The 21,194-nt window shown below is 45.1% G+C and overlaps 1 protein-coding gene across 2 annotated transcripts in view; it reads left to right on the top strand.

Annotated features, from left to right (window-relative positions):
• Positions 1-21,194, top strand: part of SLC25A30 (solute carrier family 25 member 30) — an 852,298-nt gene that overhangs the window by 127,800 nt on the left and 703,304 nt on the right. For both annotated transcript variants that reach the window (XM_069640062.1, XM_069640063.1), the window contains one exon: positions 14,464-14,611. In XM_069640062.1, the coding sequence (XP_069496163.1) occupies positions 14,464-14,611 (148 nt within the window). The remainder of the gene's footprint in view (positions 1-14,463; positions 14,612-21,194) is intronic.

Here is a 21,194-nt window from a genome sequence, read left to right as displayed (position 1 = left end):
TCCCACCCACCCTCTATCAAAGGCGGTTCGCGCCAGTGGATGCGCGCTGTCAGGGGCGCGAAAGGCCAAGGTGCCAAACTACATGTAAACTTCAAAAGGTATCCCACGCCAAGGGGCCATCGGTCACATGGCCTCCTCAGACCCCGTGTCTCCAGGCAGGCCTCCCCTGAGGCAGGCCGCCCCCCTAATACCACGACATACATACGTCATTCATTCACAAACACACCCCAGTTTCTAATACTTTAAAAACCACTCGATATGTCTCATGAGAACATCTTTGTGCTTTGCAAGTCAACTCTTGAACGTGCTACCTGGGAACCACTGAGATCTATGCTAATCTGCTTGTCTTCGTGCTATCCGTGAACTCTGCGACCGACCGCTTCGAGCATACTCATCAGTGCGCTACCTGTGGCCATCCACCTATTCTCCCGCAACATACTGCTCTGCTTGCTGAACCCAACTGTTTGTTGGTCAAGGTAAGGCCATGTATCCTGGTTATATTTCGCAGATTTTTAAATTTCTATCTATTTTCCAGTAGAGTACAAAATAGTGCTATGTTCATTGGTCTCATTGGTATTGACTTCAGTTTCCATTGCTATGCTATCAATAGATCTATTTATTTTCATCTGTGACTATTGTGATTGAATTGCATCCTTCGGGGGTCCAGTGAATAATGTCAGCATGTTTCCTTCTCGTGCAAGACAGAACATCCAAGGGACGAGTCACATGTTCAGATTTCAGTCACATCAATTATACATTTCTGCAACTTATGCAAATACTAAGCAGCACATAATGAACTGGTATAGTTCCTGCGACCAAAACAAACCTTGCATTGATCATTGTATGATTCATTTACTTTTGTATCAAATCTTTACTCTTGAAGATTCTATATTAATGTCGATATTTACTTTTCAGATTCATCAACAATGCCTGCATGTTCGATTAGCGGTTGCCCTTCGAAGACCCATGCGAAATCTGAAGGAACTACAATGCATGTGTTCCCGAAAACTGTTGATCGAATAAGAGAATGGGTCAGACATTGCGGATATCCACTGGATGAGCTGGAGAGTAGAGTCCAACAAGTCTTAGAGGACAAGAGGGGTGATCGATACCGCATCTGCAGCCGGCACTTTTCCTTGGACATGTACACAACTTCTTGGGTAACAAAGAAGAATAAAAGGCGCACGACACGGAAATTGCGCGAAAACGCTATTCCCACTCTATTTGTCCACATTCCACCACCTGTGAGTCAAGTGTCCGGATTTAGCTTTAGGCCTTGCGGTAATGTGTAGCCGAATGGATTAATAGATATTGTAGGTGTTCTATCCCTTGTAATAATTTCGATATTGTTATGAGTGTATACTTTTTTGAATAATGACATTTATCAATATATTCTTTTTCCATTTCATAACCCACAAACGCAATGTATATATATATATGGGGACAGGGAACTGTGCTGTATTGAGCATTTTTCAAGTATTCTGTTGGCTTACATGGCTATTTTTAATATTGGCATTTCATTATCAATCATTAATTGACCTTTACAACTTCTTGACTATCCCTTGAATCTGAAGCAAGAACATTCTACATCCTTGATGTGGTCGCAGTTATCAACCACTTCTAGCGCGTATCAGGTAATCTTACTAGGCTAATCCGCTACAGACCTGTTTTATGCATGCCTAGTAATAGTTTCATTCTATCGTGTAATTATTTTACAGAATGTTTGGTTACTGCTTTCCAATTAATATACACCTTAGTTATAGTCCACTGGTGTTTGTTTTCAGTTATAATTAGTGTTATCCATACTAATGCAAGTACTGTCTTTCAGGGAGATGCTGAAGTGTCCGCCACATCTACAACGTTTCTAGATGTTCCTCACCAGCAGGAGGTACGGATACTGACGGCTCCATCGAGCGTCATCATCAGAGCTGGAATTCTTGTCGTTTGATTGTTCTACACAATGTTTCATTCGTGGTTAGCCGTTGATATGTACCTGTGCTGTCGACCCAACGTGTATTTTATGTTTTCGCAATTGTAATCCTCACTAATGCAAGTACTATGTTTCAGGCAGTTGATGGAGCGTCAACCCCTGCACTTGATGCAGAGCCTGACATTCAAGTATACGAATTGGCGCAAAAGCTTTCGGAAGTGCGCACTACATTTGCAACATCCATAGATATTCTTCAGCAGCACGAGGTATGGATAATGACAGCTCCATCATGCGTGATCGTATAATGTGATTCCATTTGCTATACTTTCTTCCCTATTAACGCAAGTGCTCTGTTTCAGGGAGACGACGGAGCTTCCACAACAATCAAAACATCTCATTTAGATGATGCAGATGTAAAGGAATCGTTGAAATAAGTCGATGAAATGTGATCATATTTGGATTTTCCTTGATTCTTTTGGACAATGCATCTTTCGCGGTTATCTCCTTATATGTACCTGTGCGTTCGAACACAAGTGTGTGTTATGTTTCCAATATTGAAAACCATACTAATCCAAGTGCTGTGTTTCAGGGAGACGACGGAGCTTCCACCACAATCACAACATCTCATTTAGATGATGCAGATGTAAAGGAATCGTTGAAATAAGTCGATGAAATGTGATCATATTTGGATTTTCCTTGATTCTTTTGGACAATGCATCTTTCGCGGTTATCTCTTTATATGTACCTGTGCGTTCGACCCCAAGTGTGTGTTGTGTTTCCAATATTGAAAAGCATACTAATGCAAGTACTGTGTTTCAGGGAGATGCGGATGCCTCCTCTCCAATACAACCATTCATGGCAGTCCATGCAGAGCCAGAGGTATGGATACTGACAGTTCCATCGAAATAGATCATCACTGGTCGAATACTTGTCCTTTGATTGTTGCACACAATGTTTAAATCTTATTTGGCTATTAAGATGTACCTGTGTGTTCGTCCTCACGTGTGTTTTATGCTAACAATATTTTGATACATATTAATGAAAGTACTATGTTTCAGGGAGACGATGGAGCCTCATTCCGTGCTGTCTATGCGGATACAGAAAATATAGTCCTTGCAGCGCAAGAGGAAGGGAGGACATGCGGAAACGAATCAGAGCTACAGCGTGCAGATGTTGAAGGTCGAGTCAAAAAAGTTGCAAAGAAAAAAACAACAAAAAAAGGTTAGTTACAAACAGTTAATAACTTAAAACATTTTTTTGTGGTGGGGACTATTTTATGTTTTTTTCCAGTCAATCCTACTACACTCCATCTTGTGTTTAAACTGAACATCCCTTTTCCAATTTCTCCTCCAGTTACCCGTGGGCGTCAGAACTATACACACACAGACAGTGAAGCGAATGAGAGATGTGGCTTGCCAGACCATGTACACCATGGAGGAACTATTAATTGAGGCGAGGCATGTTAAGGCCCGAGATGTTCATGTCCAATGGCCAGAACATGAATTAACTGTATTTGGAGACTACAGCAAAGTTGCATTGGACCACAGCTACAGTGCGACCGGACCACCACAAGAAGATGTTATTGAATGTATTGAAGATAGCTCTGAAGTAGTTGCAGATCAATTTACACAATCTACACCCGCCAAAAATTTGCCACCAAAAAACATGTCGACATTGTTGTGTTCTCGCATCAATGTTGAAGTAGCAGATGTTGAAATGAGAGGATGAACCAGCCGCAGCATCCATAGGCGCTTCAGAACTTGATAGCAGCGATATTACTTTCCAATGTGTTGAAATCTCCACAACGTCACAGGCCGAAACAACGTTGACGCAGGATGACAGTCTAATGAAAGAGAGCAAATACATTGTATTCGACAGTTGTTTGATGGAAATTATAAGTATGCTGAAATGTGAGCGTTCCATTAGAGGGAATGTATGTGGGAAGCCATTGATTAATGTGACTCGTCAAATAAAAGGCAGTAATGTCAAAATAAATGCCGCCTGTAGATTAAATCATAGGTTCTCATGGTCTGCACAACCAATGCTGGGGAAAATGGCAGCAGGCAATCTACTGTGTGCAGCAGCATCACTTTTTAGTGGCTCCAGTCTTAGAAAGTGAGAGGCTTTCTTTCAGTTTGTGGGACTCCATTTCATTTCTAAAGCGCTGTACTACACATACCAACGTGATTATCTGTTTCCGGCCATTAGTGATGCTTGGAAAATTGAACAATTGTCTCTAGCAAGTACAATCGAAGGCAAACGATTCAGGCTAGCCGGCGATGGAGTGCGATAGCCCTGGATTTTCTGCCAAGTACTGCACCTACCACTTTTAGGACATGGATAGTAAGAAAATTGTGAGTTTGGTGGTCGTGCAGGTAACACAATGTACATCGTCAGTGGCCATGGAGAAACTAGGATTTATAAAATCAGTGGAATATCATAGCCACGGATAGACACGTTTCAATTGCCAAGACAATGAGAGAGCAGTTACCACATATTAAACATCAATTTGACGTATGGCATCTTGCTAAATCTATCAATAAGAAAATCTCGGCTGCAGGAAAAAGGTTTTGAAAGTATTTTGCAGTGGTCACATTCTATCACCAACCATCTTTGGTGGAGCTCAAAAACTTGTGAGGGGTCAGTGGAAATACTACTTGAAAAATGGCGGTCACTGATGCACCACTGTACCAACGTTCACCGCTGGACAGCAAATTAACATTTCCACCAATGTGAACATGGCCCTTTGTCCCCAGAGGAGGCACGGAAGAAGAAGTGGTTGATTCCATCTTCACCGACACACAAAGCCATTGAGAAGATAGTTTTCGACAAAACTCTATCAAGAGATTTGAGAGGACTGACAGAATTCTGTCACACAGGAGATTTGGAGGTGTTCCACAATATGTGCCTAAAGTACAGGCCAAAGGGCTTGCATTTTAGCTTTCGGGGCATGAAACATCGCACTCTACTAGCGGTCTTGGCCCATAACAGCAATGTTGGACGTGAACAATCTAGGACTAGGGGCAAAGTAAGGATGCCTCGCTACACTAAGGTGTTTTCAAAACGAAGTAAGCAATGGGTGATCAAACCAGTCTATGATGAAATGCAGTTCGACTTTGTGAAAGGCCTTATTGTTGCTGTGTTAGAGAAGCACAGATATGGAATTTTGGACGTTTCTGTACAGAGCAGTGATCCATTGCCACCAAACATTGCGACTGTGCCATGCCCACCCGATGCACAGCTGATTGCGAAGTACAAATCCCGGTTTAAATAATTGCAATACGATTGTCTTTTTGTAAATAAATGTTATTGTACAGTGTACCTTTAAACCTCACCCCTAACTTCACCATCATGGGTGGCGAACAAGCTGGGTGTCATCTTTGAATTCTCTCTATTCACCTCACATATGTGTATGTATATATTTTTCTCATGTCTCATCTCATGTAAATGTAAATGCTGCGCACTGTTAACGGAGGGGAGGCTTGCGTATTGCAAATAATAAAACTATAAATCTCACTTTTAACTCAACTCCTGTGGTACTTTATACTTTCCCTGACCTTCCGCCAATAATTAAATGTCTCAATTTGGGCTGCAAAGCTCGCAGACAACGGCGACAAAATTGGGGCACTTAGAACGCGCCAGCCAAGCGGGCCGTGGCATTTGGGAGAGAAGCCAGTTCCCATTTGCACATTGAGGCGCACTACATAGACGGATTCTAAACTTCAAGTTCTCATAGATGCCCATACTACGTGATGTTGCAAATAAAGAATGCGAAGGACAGCGTCCAGATGAGGCCCACAAGTCGCACTGGAAGTATAAGCGTCTATTGTTTTTTGACCTTGAGACAGGGTCCATGCCGAAAGAATTACATTTGAAGGGAGTGCGCAATAACGTAAGAGACGATAAGGCAGAAAATTCAGAAACTAGAGTTTCTGTTTAGTTCAGTATACGAAAAATCGTTGTCAAGAGCACGGTCCGTTTTACAGACTGCATTACGAAGAGAGACAATGGAAATTTCAAATATAATGTAAGTAAATCTTTACATGCTTTTATACCGGAATGAAGATTTAATGAATGGATGCATGAACAAATGAATGAATGAAGAGCTAGGAAAAGCAAGTAACACGTGTTCGTAGTGGGCACATGGGCATGCAGGTCCACTGGTCTCACCGATCTCGGTCCTTGGCCCAGCCACTTTTTCCTGCACTGCCTAACTGCACTACGGGACTGTCTCTGTATCCTTCAGCCCCTTCTCCCGGCATTTACCTTGCACTTGCCACCAGCTGGCCCTATTATTTAATTTGTATTCAACTAACCATGTACAGCCCTTCCCCATGCGCGATCAGAAAGACACCTGGCCTAGTAGGAACGTTGTCTGTCTGCCCTTGTTCCCCACCTGCCTCGTCACGCCTAGAAACACGAGTATAGGCGCGTTACAAATGGCATATCATATATCATATCATATTCCTCACGCATGTAGACTAACTGTTGTTTATCATTGTGTGTTTGCCTCGATTTATCTTGTTACTTTTCGCATTGATTTTATAGACAAACATACTCCATTGAACTATCCTTGCAAGCAAATGGTTTCTGATCGGCCGTAATAAATAAAATGAGTAATATTAATGAAGTTCGGCTAGCGAGACTAATTATCATTTTTTTGTTTCCATAACAGGTATTTTATCCCTTTCTGCCACTGCCATCTGTTTGAGACACCGGCGGATGGATTCTTCAGCAGACACCTGCAGCTTCGTGTCAACAACTGGAGCACGATCACCATATTATGGGACGATCGCCAAGGGCCCACATGCCCTTACGCTGTACTAGTGGCTAGATGCAACATAACAACCTTTAGGCTGGACTAGTGCCTATTTGATGGAACAGCCTTGCGGTTCACCGCGCTTCCAAAGTGATTCTTTTTACGAAAATGAACACCCTGTGTACCATAAAGGAACACCGCGTGACTCAAGATGAAACGGGACAGTTATTTATTGCGGATACAGATAAAAGAAAATAAATGCCTTCCGGAGTTTATATGGCAATTGCTAAATATTCTCTAAACATTTAATGTCCAATAAATGTACTTTACCAAATGTACCGTGTTGCTGTTTCATTGTAAAGTACAGTTTCATATTCCGAATTGTGGCGCGCTGTGTTGTGAGTTGATCTGTGTTGGTTTCCGGGTTCTGTGTGGAGTCGCGCAGAAGGCGACTGGGCGCGTTTGCCTACGCAGCACAGTAACGTCACGGAGAGAGGCGGGGAATATGAATGTTTTGATAATTTCAGGCTCGGGGGCGGGGAATTGATTTAGTGCCGCAAAAGCAGGTCAGCCAGGGCGATCTGGGAAAAGATAGGATTATCAGAAAATGGCGGCTGCCTGGTGCTTGTTTTCGCATGCGTTTAATGGACGAAAACTCGGGTAAGGTCCATAGGAAAGTTTTCTAAAATCGAGCCACTTAGGCTTAAAAAAACATTGCCGACCCGTTGGGACAATAACAATTTTTACTAGACCATGCCTTTAAGCTAACTATATCCTGCTTGGCAAAGACAAGTGTGTGTGGACGTTACTTTTTTAAGACAGCCCTGGAGTTCGAGTTCACATTTATTTTAACATAATGCCTAATTACAGTATTGTACTATAAAACACTGCATTGTCTCCAAGTTTTTCAGTAAAGTTTAGGTTAGTGTATCTAAATCTCATAGTGTCAACTAGACTTTATTTTGTTGAATGAATGAAAATATACTTGGTCACGTGGCCAAATACTTTTGATGGCAAACTTAGTTCTGTGGCCTGCTGATTGCATGCATCTGTGCTACTGGTGCTCAACCCATGAGCTGATCCCAAACTCTTTGACATACTATCTTTTTTCACCCTGTTTTATTCCAGCTACCATTAAAGTGAGATAGCCGCAAACTCCAGTTCCTTCCCTAGTGTGGCCAGTTGTCTGCCTTCTACGCCATACACTCTGTTTAGCCTTACTTTCTTTCCTCTTACATAATGATTACACAAAGCAAACTAGATGTTTACGCAAAGTAATGATCAATAGTTCCATCAAGCTTGTACATACACAGATCTGCTGCAGTACCATACTCCAGTGCTTGCTTTTTTATTTGTATTTCATTTGTAAAGCACACAACAGCCCAAGGGCATTGCGGCGCTGTTACAGTGAGTCCTTACATACAGAAGTTATGATATGCAGGCATAGTCGGTGTAGGTTAACGTACATTCCAAGGTGCCTGGTATAGGGGTTGATGTGGACCTGGTCTAGTTGAACAGCCAGGTTTTTAAGGCTTTGCGTAATGCCCAATAGGATGGTTCGGCTCTCAAGGTGGGCGGCAGGGAGTTCAACTATTTGGCAGTAATGAAGGGAAAGCTTGCACCTCCCACTTTTGCCCACCTAACATTTGGTTGCATGAGGCATAGTAGGTTCTTCTGGGTCTGAAGGAGCAGGCTCTTGTGATCTTTTGGGAAAGATAAGGGGGAGCCGTTTTGGAGAGGCTTTTATGGGTGATGACCAGGGTTTTGAATAGAATACGCCCTTTGATGGGCAGCGGCTGCTCTACTAGCTGCAGATGTTTTCTCTTTTGGGTCTGTTAAGGGCAACTCGTAGGGCATTATTTTCAATGACTTGCAGCTTCTGGATGTATTTAGCAGAAGTAATGGTGAAGTGGACGTTGCAATATTCCAACCTCAGGCCTATGATTGTCCTGGCAATGGTGAGGCAACATTCGATTGAAAGGAAGGGTTTGACCGCATTCAGTAATTTGGTCGCGCAAACTGCTGTGGATGCTCCAGTTGACCTGGTGAGACAGTGGGCAAGTGCAATCAAGGTAAACCCCAAAGGGTCTTGAGTGAGGAGGAGACTGGTATTTGGATGTTGTCTATATCGAAGGCGGAGTATAGGTCATTTTTGTTTTTTATAGCGTGGGGGTTGGGCAAAGAGCAGGATTTCTGTCTTATCGCCGTTTAGGCAGAGACGTTTAGCCACCATACAAGCTTCAAAAGTGGAGTAAACCGCGTCCAAGGTCTTAAGAGTCTTCTCTGTAATTGCCAAAGAGAGGGAGGAGGACTTTGTTATCCTCGGTGTAGTTGGTGCCGATGGAGTCCAAAATGCGGTCTGGTGAATGTTCTACAGTGTGGGGGAGATGCAGGAGCCTTGCAGGACCCTGCAGAGTATAGGGGTGGGAGCCACGCTAGCCTGTTCTGAAAACACTCTCATGACTCTTCATTCAAGGAATGAGGCGATCCGTTTTGTCGCTTCTGGTGAGAAGTGAGCTGCAGTGGTGAGGTGGTGACGGAGGATTTTATGATCCACTAAGTCGAAAGCAGCTGAAGGGGCCAGCAGGAGGAGCAGGACCCGTTTATCTCTGTTGCTGATCTCGTCCATCTGGGTTTTTAAATCTAGCAGCACGGATTCAGTGCCATGGCGGAATCTGTATTGGCATAGTGCTAGTATATGGTGGATTTCTAGGAAGTGTAAGAACCTGCAAGTATGCATCTCTATCTAAAATGTTGAATAAACATGAGACTGTTGTTATGGGCCTGTAGTTATGGGGACCATGGGGTCCAGTGAAGGTTTTTTGTGGCGGGGGTGGGGAGGAGAACCCATGCTTCCTTGAGGCTAAATGGTCCCACTCCTGTGGTGAAGGAGGCATTTATGAAATTAGTGATGAAGTGTACGAGTACATCAGAGCATTCCTTGATGATAGAGACTGTGCAGATGTCCCCTTTTGCCCTTGGAGGGTGTAAGGTTTTTCATGATCGAGCGAGAATACTTCTAATTCCGTGATCTGTTTGAAATGGAACTGAGGGACCTCAGGGGTCTGTGGGTTTACCGCAGGGGTTGGGGCTATAAGGAGGTGGGGTATGATCAAGACACTTTGGTGGTGATATTATTGTTTAGCATGTCAGTTTTGTTAAGCATGACATTTTGGTTGTTGGTGCACCAAGCTTTGCCTTTAGTGAGGAGCTGAGAGGGTCAAGGGGGGGGGGTGACAGGGGTCTCAAGTTCTCTGAAGATTGAAAATAGCTCTCTGGTGTCTGACTTAGCATTGGTAATTCTTAAGTTGAAGGAGGTGGATTTAGCTGAGATAATCGCCTGTCTTCGAGAATACCAGTCTTGTAGTTTTTTTTTTGCCAGGTGGATTGGGCTAGCCTTTCATTGTTCTGGAGTTCGAGTGGGTCTGGGGTGAACCAGCAGTTGGAATGTCTCACTGGTTTTGCTCGCTGAGGCCTGAGGGGGGCAATGGTGTCCACTGCCATTGCTAAGGTAGTGGCATATAAGTCTGCAAGGCATTTGGGGGTCTTTGGGTAGAGGTGGTTTGAGCTTGGGGATGTCCAGGAATGGTTAAAGGCGCTCCTTGGTCAGTTTGCGGGAGCTGCATGCTAAAGCTGGTGGTAAAGGCACCGTTGGTGTCTTGGGTTTGATGGGGTGGGGGATGGAGAAGTGGATCACGTTGTGGTCGGTGTTTGGGAGAATTCTCATAAATGGTTGATTTCCCTTACCTAAAGAGTCCCCCAGCAGCTTTGCTGGATTTCTAGGATTTATTTTTTTCACCTGGTAACATGTGATTTGCTATGTGTATTTCTACTTTTTGTGTGATCTTCGGCACTGGAGCCTCACCTACTCTTTTTGTGTGCGTTACACTGCACCTTCAGTGCAGTGACACAGGGTTGTCTTTGAGACTTCCCACTGACTCCATTTTTCTGGGATGGACTACTGTCCCCCAGAAACCGGTAAAGTTGCCATTAACTTTATATAATCACTTTAAACCACAGACTCAGTACACACCATCTTACATGGAGTATTGGAAAGGGTTAACTCCTATCCCTTTTTGCCTGTACCTCTTGGGGCATTGTTTTGCTCCCTTAACATTAAGACTTGGCTGGTGGCAGTGGGATCTGCCCTAACTTTTCTACCGCAATAGTAACGTGGTAATGTTTTAGGCTATTATATTAGCCTCGAACATAAACCCGCTTGACCAAATACATTTTGTTTTGGCTCTGTCTGGGTTTAGTCACCATTTCTTTTTGTTAAAGTCTTTCTCGTGTTTTACTCTGTCAAACCGGGGATGACTCCTTTGTTCGTTGTCTTTTCGCGGGATTCTGCACAGAAGCCCTTGTTAAGGCACCTGATAGTGTAGGTAGGCAGGACGTGAGGGAGGAATCTTTGGACCCCTGCCATGGGTTGCCTTAGTAACCCAAGTCACACTCTTGTCTGATTGGCTCAGGGGACTGGCCTTGCCAGGCCAGCCACCCTGCTGTGTGATTTACAGCTAGGCTGTATGAATGGGGGAAAACTGCATAAAAAGCAGGTTTCTGGGACTGGAAAGACAGAGTCGCCACTGGAACGAAAGAACCAACGAGGAACTGGAAGAAGAGGACCCCTACAAGGACTGAACTGCCCGGTGAAGCCCTGCTGCAGGTCCGAATCTCCAAATCCGACGACAGAGAAGATCCTCCAGGAAACGTCTTCCATTGAGCTGGTGGGACCAACCAGTTCGCCCAAACTACAAGCCAGGACCCCTCCTGTGGTCGAATACGCTGTTCAGAGCTACAGTGGGCCGGATAGCCAGGATGGTCGGGCCCTGCTTGGGTTTTAAGGAGCGCACCTTTTATTTGTTGTTTGGCGCTGCTGCTGGTAGTGCAGGACCCTCCAGTCTTCCTACTTCTGATCAGTCCGACAGTCGCTTCAGGAACCGTGAGCCTGCAGGAAATACCAGGAACGTCTGCCTCAGATATAGCCCCCTCTCCGTTTCAAGGTACTGTGCAAATCCGGTTGTGCGTTTCATTCGGCCACGGTGAAAGTGTTTGAAATCTTTCTCCAATCCGAGGGCTTGTCCTTCTCTTCTCTTTGAACTATCTTTTCTACCAACCAACCTCGTCCGGAATCTGTGCACAAACTTTACTGCGAACTACATTGAACCTATTATCTTGAGCAAAAGACTTTTGAACCATTGACATTGGCCCTAAGCCTTTTCTATCTGATTTTAACCTTGTAGCCTCTCTTGTTCATTTGCTCTGATTACTTACCTGTTGGTGTTGCCTAATGTCTATTAACTTTGTCTTTCCCTCCCTTTTAAATTGCTGGAGTGCCATTTTGCTCCCACTTCATTTTGTGAGTCTAACTTGTCTAGAATTTAAGAGAAGTGGTGTGGTGTATTTATGACTGATTTTTAACTTGCTGAGAAAGGTGAACTGTTATACAACTGATAAGTAAATAAAGTAAATAAATATATATTCTTTTACTTAGAAACCTTTAGTCAGTGTTTGCCTGAATCATAGTAATTGCTGTCCTTTGTGTAACTATTTGTACTGATCACTTACTCTCGAGATAAGTCTGGCTGCTCCGCTACTGCTACCACTATAACTGTGTAGTACAGGCTTGTACGAAAGGTGAAATTGTACTGTCACTTGTAGTCTTAATTGTGTAGTGTTCCCAAAGGGTACTGCATATAATTCTGCCTAACAGTCGGGACAGGGGATGTTAGAGCTGATGGTTGTAAAGCACTTGAGGTCAGCAATCCAGTCTTGTGCGCGACCTTTGTGTTGGGTGGGGTTGTTAGAGTGGATACCGAAGCCTAATGTTTCCAGGGCTTTGGGCAGTGAAGTGGCATGGGCTTCTTCGGGGATCCTTAAGGCACAGGTTCAAGTCGCCAAATAGGATAATTTTGGAGGAAGTTTTGATATTGTTGCTCAGGACATGGAGATTCTCGTAGAAACTGGCCAAGGGGCCAGCAGGGTGACAATGTGGATAGTGATGGAGCAGGTGGGTGCTGTGGTCAGTTTGAGCGAAAGAATATTGCTCTTCCCCTCAAGGAAGGAGTTGACCTACCTGATGGGTAAGGATTCCTTTGCTAAGAGGGCATACCCCGGTCCTCTGCAAGAGGGGAGGTCTTTTCGAAAGATTGTGTAGCCAGTGGGCAGGGCAAGGGAAAGGGCTGTGCCAGACGTGTCTTGGAAACAGGTGTCCATGATGGCTAGGGCAATCGAGGTTGTGTGAGGTGAGTAGGTCATTGATGTCAAGGGCATGAGCTGGGAGGGAGTGGGCGTTGATGAGTGGATAGTTTAGAGGATGATTGTTGGTGCAGGAGCTGCTCTTATTTTCAGAATTAGAATGGACCGGAGCAGAAGCAGCCATGCTAGATGGGGGCAATGAGGCAGTAGTAGGGAAATTAGCAGCCGTGCGGGCAGCAGCATCATAAAGAGTCCTAGGCTGGGTGGCAATAGTTGTGGCATTTGCATAGCAGACGTGTTTTACAATGGTGGTTACGGGCAAGCAGGCAATTGCATCAGTGTTCAAACTTCTCAAGGTGTTTTTGGCATTCATTACATCAGGTCAAGTAACATTATTTGCACAGTTGACAGTGGTAGCATATTTGGTATTGGTGGTTGCCAGCATTTTTACATTGCAGTTACAGTATTTGAGGCGATTCTGATATTGTACAACACATGGCTGAAGGCGTTACTAGCAAGGTAGGTAGAGGAGGGAGGCATAGAAGAAGTAGAAGGCATATCCGTATAATTCACAGGGACTGGAGCAACAGTACAAAACACATTAGCTATGGTGTTTTCGGTATTTGTAGTTGGATGCAGGGTACCATGGATAAGCCCAAAAAGAATGATAGTCCGTGGTGTAACAGGGCAGGGCCTTGCTATTGACAAAGTTCCGGCTGCAGGCCTTTCTTGCGGTGGTAGTGGAGTGTGCATACCTCTTGGGTGCACTGGTGTTAGTGGCTGACCTTTGGCGGGCAAGGGTTTGCTAATGTCTGCTCTCGGAGCGTGACCTGAGTAGGCCATTTCTGATCTTAGTCCGTCGGACGGGCTCAGCACAGGGCAGGTGCAGGCCCTCGGTGTGCTGTTGCAGCCTTGTCAGGATATCGTGGTACAAGGGATTGAAGTTGTGAGCCTGGCGGCAGGCGCATCAGTAGGTCTGGGTGACTGGGGATTTTGCTGGCGGGAGTCCGGCGGTCCTGATTGAGGCGGCAGTCTTAGTGTAGACTGCAAATGCAGAGCACAAAGCAGAGTTGGGCCGGTGGGTACTGAGCGTGCATAGTGTTGTAGTGGGGCCTTGTTTCTGAAGTGCGGCTGGTGAGGCGGTCAGTTTAGCTGCCGGAGCATTCATTGCTGGTTGTGGGGGCTTGGAGCATGTCGTTGATATGGGATGTTCCGGGCAAGCGCCTGGATCGTGGGCAGCGGTTCTCGGCGGGATAGTGTACATAATTGAGTAAGCCAACTTTTTATTAAAGAAGTCTTTGAACAGGCGCTTAGGTTTTTGGGGCTCGATTGGCTGAACTTGAAATTAGATTGAATGGGATGCCATGAGCTGTAGCTGCTCTGCTGTAAAACATTTCACTGCAACGCTAATTCTATTTGTTTCAATTGGAGCATTTGAGATGTCAAACTCCTCTACCTTTCTTTTGGTCTGTAGTACCTTTTTTGTAAAATTCCTTAGCATTTTTCCTTGCCAAATATGTACACCCACTCTACATCATGATCAGCCTATGGATAACCATTTGTTTTTCCTTTTAAGGCACGTTCCCCATTGACTTGACCAAAACACGGCTGCAGGTTCAAGGTCAAGCAAATGATGCAAAATTCATGGAAATTCGGTATCGAGGGATGATGCATGCATTTGCGAGAATTTTCAGAGAAGAAGGACTTGGTGCACTTTACTCTGGGTAAATAAAACTTTGTATGGGGAAGTTCTTACTCTTGATTCCTTGTCTACTTGGGCCTCTCAAAAGTGAACGTATTAAATGAAAGTAGAGCTTGTTGTTTCCATACTTCCTTCAGTGAGAGATTGTCCTTGCTAAGTTACAAAGTTTATTATTGCAATTAGGAAGCTTTGGATATGCTGTTTTTTTTCTTTCTTTCAGGTGCCCATCTGCTCTCCATCGTACCATCTGTTTCAGCTGAAGAGCGTCTCTTGTTGATGGCTTTCCTAATCTCAAGATCAGGATAAATGTGTTATGGTGTATACAGTTTGGCAATGTTTAATTGTTTGCTGCTGTTGCCATTGCTCTGGATAGTGTATTATTTGAATCACAGCAGCAAATGTATGCATATTGGGTTATACATAACATAATCCTGGCTTTGAAGCAACATAGCCCTGCACAACAATGAGAAACAGTTGTCATGATCTCCATCATACCCTGCCTTCCAACCCAAAGGCGGTCTAAATGCCCACCTTAGGCTGTGGCAGGTATTTCGGCAAAGAATAGTGCTGTACTCTAAGCAAATGAGGAGGCAGGAATGATATTCGGACACAAGTTAGTGGGATAGCTCAGGGGCAAGAAAACGCAGCACAACACAGGTTCGAATCCCGATCCCGCGCTTAGAAACCAATATCAAGTATCAAGCGTGTTTAAAAAAGAACAATTATTATTATAACATAAAAGCGGTTGGGAAAAGGCCTCGCTGTCACTGCAATAGCAGAGGTTTCCCTACTTAAACTCAAACCTAAGGATATTTCGGTGTCAGAATGTCTAAAACAAAACCATCCTGTGTCCAAAGTACTATTCCGACCCACACACTCTAAACAAATTAATTCTAAGGTTAAAAGGATAATGTCTTTGTCCTTGAGTGTTTTGCAAATGTTCAAAAGAAAGGAAAAATATATATCTCCCACTAAAAGATGTCTATCAAGGATGGGTATCCTTGCTCGAGAAGGTTATTCCCTTCCTGTGGATTGTTAGTCACTTTCTTGAGTTACAAATAACAGTTCTTGATGTTTCCTTGAGTCAACAACAAAAGTCATCTTCAAATTGGTTGTCTCTTTTTATCTGTGGCTGGGGGATACCTGGTGTACTCTCCTGCCAGGGGTTTTGTTGCCAAGTCTCTTACACCAATACAGCCTGCCGGCCAATTCTTGCAGCTCATTCACTTCCAACTTGCTTGGATTATTTCCCTACCAGGATGTCTTTTACACACTTGCAACTGCCTGCTGTACTCTCCTGCCAGGCCTTCTGGACTCGCACTTTTACAATTGCCCGGTATACTCTCCTGCATGGGCTTCTTGAAAATACACAGTAATAATTGCCTGGTGTACTCTCCTGCATGGGCTTCTTCAAAACAGCCACTTGTAGCTGCCTGGTATACTCTCCTGCCAGGGCTTTTTGTATGTGTACTCTGCTCGCTCTCACACTTTTTGATGGTACCGCTTTGTAACCTCCTTGGCTAATATACTTGGTTTCTTATGTATGGTTCTCCTAAATGTCTCTTATATATGCTTGCAACATGCATTGACGAACTTGAAAGTCTCTCCTGTTAGTAAACTGTTCTTTGTCTTTCTCCCTCCGGTTTTAGAAAGTGTTCCTTTTTTTCCTCTCTCTCCCGGTTTCACTGAGTAATTCTTTCAGTTTGGCACGGCTGCCAATACGCTCTGGTGTTCCCTCTGTCCCTTTGTGTATATATTTGTATAATTATAACGCATGTAATACCGAAGAGGTTTCTAAGCGCTGGCCCTGGATTCAAACCTGTGTTGAGCGCATTGCCACTGAGCTATACTACCAGTACTCACCTGTTCTTGATGGCATCTCTCGTCTCTTCCGCCGCTGACAGTCTCTTGCTGCTTTCTGCTTCGCGACAGTTTCTCCACCGTTTTCCTGCTTCGTGAGACTTCTGTTGCGCTCATATGCTTTGCATGCAATTCCGGTGGGCAAAATGCTGTTCTACGACACCGGCAAAGGCCCAGAAGCCCTCCACTGGCTTCTGGCATTCCTGCCGTGTATCACTCGCTTCCAGCAGCCTTCTCCCTTCAGGTTTCCGAGCTGGTTGGCTACACCGACTTCCTTCCAGACGTCCCTTCGAACAGATAGGAGCAACTTGCTCCTGCCAGCAGCCTGCCTGCATTTCTTGCTTCTGTGATTTTAATGTACTGGGTACAGGTGTGCACTCGCTGCCACTTGCTGCTTGTGCTTGTGTTTCTAGGCCCCTCAAGACAAGGGAGGGGAAGACAAAGGGAGGACAAGACAAACAATCCTACTAGGCCTTGTGCCATCCGGAACGTGAAAGTGAAACAAGAAGTGGAAGGGGAAGTAGAGGGGGTGGGGGGTTGCAAGGGAGAGGAAAGTGGGGAAGTGCGATAAGAGCAGCATGGCTCTCAGTAAGTGCATCTAGGGCAGCGCGGGTCTGGTAAGTGCAATGAGGCAGGGAGCTGTAGGGGTACAGATACAGCACCCAAAGTGCGCAGTAGGCCAGGGGGCAGTGCAAAGGAAGACTATTCATTGTGGAGCCTGAACCCAGTGAGACTCCGAAGGAACCAGGCAAAACCAGTGGGTGCAGCAGGCAGGTAAGTTAGCAAGGGAGCGAGAGAGAGAAAGCAGAGGAGAAAAGGAGGGTATTGAGCTGCTTCTGGAACTTCAGGTGTTCCGGCTAAAGTCTGACAGGGGCAGAGAGACCGTTCCAGAGGGAGGCACCTGCAGAGGAGAGAGATCTATCACCCAATCTCTGCTTGGTGAAACGTCTGACCCTCGGAGAGTTGAAGGTAGCTGAGCGAAGGGCTCTAGAAGGAAAGTGTTTAGGAAGAGGGTGTTGGATGTAGTGCGGGCCCCATCCCCAGAAAGACTTGTGGATGATGCAGAGGGTTTTTGAACTTGATCCTTGGAGCCACTGGGAGCCAGTGGAGAGATTTCAGGGCTGGAGAGAGATGGTCCCTGGGCTTGAAGCCAAGGAGAAGTCTCGCAATGGATGACGGAGTATTACAAATCTACTGCCACAGAGCTCTCTCGCCCCTTCAAAATAGTGTTTTTTATTTTATGACTTACTCGATATACAATATTCATCCCCCACCCTCATTGGCTGCGGCCTATGTACATGCTAATAGTTACATATGGCTAATTTTCCAGTTGGTCACGTTGCCTTCTCCATCTTCACCACATGTGGGAAACGGCCTCTTCCATCAAAAAGTGCTGCAAAGCAATTGGTTAAACTCAAATGGCACCACCCTATCTTTACTCCGAACCACTTCATGTGCACCTGGTCATCAACATGAACTCAACACATTACTTCAAGGTCGGCCTGGCCCTTGCAAACAAAGCATCCCTTGTCTCATCCCAGACATGCAGGCATCCCAATCATGCCTCCCACTGTATGGGCATCAACCTTGGCTCTCCCTCGTACAAATCACATAACGTGTTGTACTCTGCTTCCCCCCTGTATCGGTTCCCCTCCCAAGAGATGGGCCTGGTGTTCCACTGATCAGTCCAATTCATGAAGGATTTAATACTCGTATTCCTGCACATCTGGTAGTTGAAATAGTGACCATCATTCTGTGCGGCGCTTGTGTCCTAAATCTTAGTTCATGTTTTGTCAACCCAAAACCCCTGCCCCGGTTCCCATGAGCATGGGCTTCGTACTGGTCAGCAGCCCTTCGCCTATTTGGCAGCAAGCATTCCTGCCTAATTGTTCAAAGGCCAAACTGGATACATTTATTATGTGGGGGTTTGTGCATGTTCCTTGCCGCGCCTGGGAATCGAAATGTGGTAATCAAGCAAGAGATGAAGGCTTGTTGTTCTGTGTCTTCAACACGGCCTGCAAGGTTTTGGGCCTATTCGTAAATGTAGCATTAGTTCATTTTTCAACTATCGCACACATGCAACATATTCTACATAACGCTATCGCAAACAAATGGTTACATTCCCCTATATACCTTCCCACCCCCGCCAATAACATTGTTATTGTTGTTTTACTTGTACCGCGCCAAAGCCCGTAGGCATCCAGGCGCCGAGAGACAGATATGATGACAGAAAGCTACCTGCACGAGTTAGTCTACCTGTTAAGCTCCCCCCCACCCCTGCACCACCCTTTACACATTCTCCATGTTTTAATATATTTTCCGCAGTCTAAATCGTTTAGGGGGTGTGGTGATCTGAACATGCATCCCAACATTCACCTCCTTTAGTTTAATCCTCCATTAATTAACTTCTCCCTTTCTTTACCTCTATCTGCGTCATCCTTGGGGACTCATGCCCTACACACATGCCGCAAACTGCCCCCATCCCGTGCATATTTCTCTGAGGTGCACGAAAGGTATATACTTCCCATCACATGCTGAGTCCACCATGTGCTCAGTGTAATTTTATGGACTTGGTATGGGTGTAGTTAATGTTCCAGTGGGGTAAATAGGCCGTTCAATCCTAACCATGCATGGTTTATTTGGGTCCTCTGAGCCAGTCCATACTTTGAACCCGGGAGAGCTATTCCTGCCCCAATAGTAACTATCCTCATTGCACTGTTCGGGATTTTCTTGGCACAGCATCGAAGCATCATCTGGCATGTGCAAAACACCAGCAGGAGCACCATGATCAGAACCAGCATCTTCAACAATGCTCCAAGTCAGGATGGCGCCCATGAAAACGTATCAAACCAATCTTCGGCCTGCACACCTGCTTCACGTTGCATGCCAGTCTTTAGCTTGTGTAGGGCCACTATGATATGCGTCAGGGGCCCATTCTCTGCATCATTTTGGGGTGTGTACTTGCAGCAAGACAACCCTATCTTCTTGCACACGCCCCCTTCCATCGCTGTCAGGAGATCCAGGACATACCAGTTTTGAAGCATTATCAACCGGATCGGCCTCAGCTTGCTCTTGATAAAGTTTAGGCTTTGTTCAGTGTCATTTGCCAACTGAATCACTTTCCACCGAACAATCTGCAACCACTTTGCGTTTGCTGCAGCCTGTATCCCTGGTGTTAAGAGACGCAAAGGACACAATGTCTTGGTGTACAGCCGATATTTGTTTGGAATTGCTTTGAGCAGCTTGGACGACTCTTCTGACATAATTCGATAGCTTCCTTCTCAACTTCACTGGTCGCTTCTTCCTCGTTTCGGGGGCTGAATATAGGCTGGAATAGATTGCAACACTCCATGCTTAAAAGCTATCGTCAAGTGTGCTTCAAGCACCACCAGGATAGCTGAGTGTAATGTTGTTAGTGCACTCATGCCTCGCCAGGAAGATGCAGGTATGCTTGTAGGCCAAATGCCCAGTACAGGTCCATCAGTGCCGCTGTTCCTTTAGCAAGATCTGGAATGAACATTGTCTTATTACACTTATTGTTAGTGCCTACTAGAACAGTTCCATGCCCTCGAAAACAAAACTGATCTTCATCTGCTTGTTGAACTTTTACTGGCGTTTCACGTGCTTCAATCCATGTTAGTTTGGGTATACATGTGTATAAGGTAAGGCAAGGAACCCTCTTTTTTTTTATAGGGGGGCTTGACTCCAGAGGGTAAGGCGAAAGTTTTGAGAAAAGAGTGGAGTCCGCAGCTACCCTGGTCATTGACGCTTTGGTAGGATTCTTTTTTGGGGGAGGCAGTGGAGCTAAATTAGCGCATATCTGTTAGCTCTTAACATAAACACAAAGAAGTTAGATTCTTTTTCAAACATAAAAGGTTGAGATTTATAAAATTTTCAAGAGTAAAAAACCTTTTCAAGAGTAAAAAAAGGAAATATGCCCTCCGTGGCACAGAAAAACATTTTTTACTCGAGGTTATGCAATGGTTGTGCGTTGTGGGTTAGTACATCAATAGTGACTGTAATTACATATACTGCCAGTGTTGCGGCAGTACGTAAAACATGTCGACACACACACAGAGGTCCGGTGTTTCTAGTTCGGTGAGTAGATGGAGCGGCCAGCGGTTGAGAATGTGGAACCTGCTGGTGGATGCACCGGACTGTCTTCAGGACTGGGGGAGCTTTTGAGCACAGAGGTGTTTGTTAAGTGCCATGCACCTGAAATTGGTGAGACAAAGGATGGAGTGTTATAGGGGAAGATTTAAAAACCAGGGGTATTCGGAGAAAGACACTGCGGAAAAGGAACCTACCTAGGGTAGTCGGAGCGTCATGGCTAGCGTGGTTTGATATGGGCCAGAATCTGGGTAAGTCGCTGGCGATTAGTTGAGTCCAAAAATGGACCGACGGTCTCTGAAACAAGTTGGAAAACCGGGTTGGTTGGGATGTAATGAATTACAATGAGCAATATAGGCAATGGTGGTAGGTGAACTGTTACCTTTTCTGGTCAGAAAATTGAGTCCCAGGAGGTGCTAGATGAGAAGATGTCTCTATCTAGGGCGCGGGGTAGCCACGGTCTGTTGTAGACAAAAGAGAGAAGGGGAGTTGGCCATTAGGCAGCTAGTTGCAGAGGTAAGAAGTGATTTGTGAGACGTACTGGTGCAAGCGTCGAGATGTCATGCTGTTGGTGCACACTTGGAAATTCCATATCGAGTGCCAGTGGTCAAGGTAGTTGCCTTGGTAATGAAAAG

This window comes from Ambystoma mexicanum, chromosome 7q, assembly GCF_040938575.1.
Source record: "Ambystoma mexicanum isolate Mex_15411 chromosome 7q, UKY_AmexF1_1, whole genome shotgun sequence".
In the NCBI taxonomy this organism is placed as follows: domain Eukaryota; kingdom Metazoa; phylum Chordata; class Amphibia; order Caudata; family Ambystomatidae; genus Ambystoma; species Ambystoma mexicanum.
Note: the sequence above shows the minus strand (reverse complement) of the source record. Positions and strands in the feature narration are given on the sequence as shown.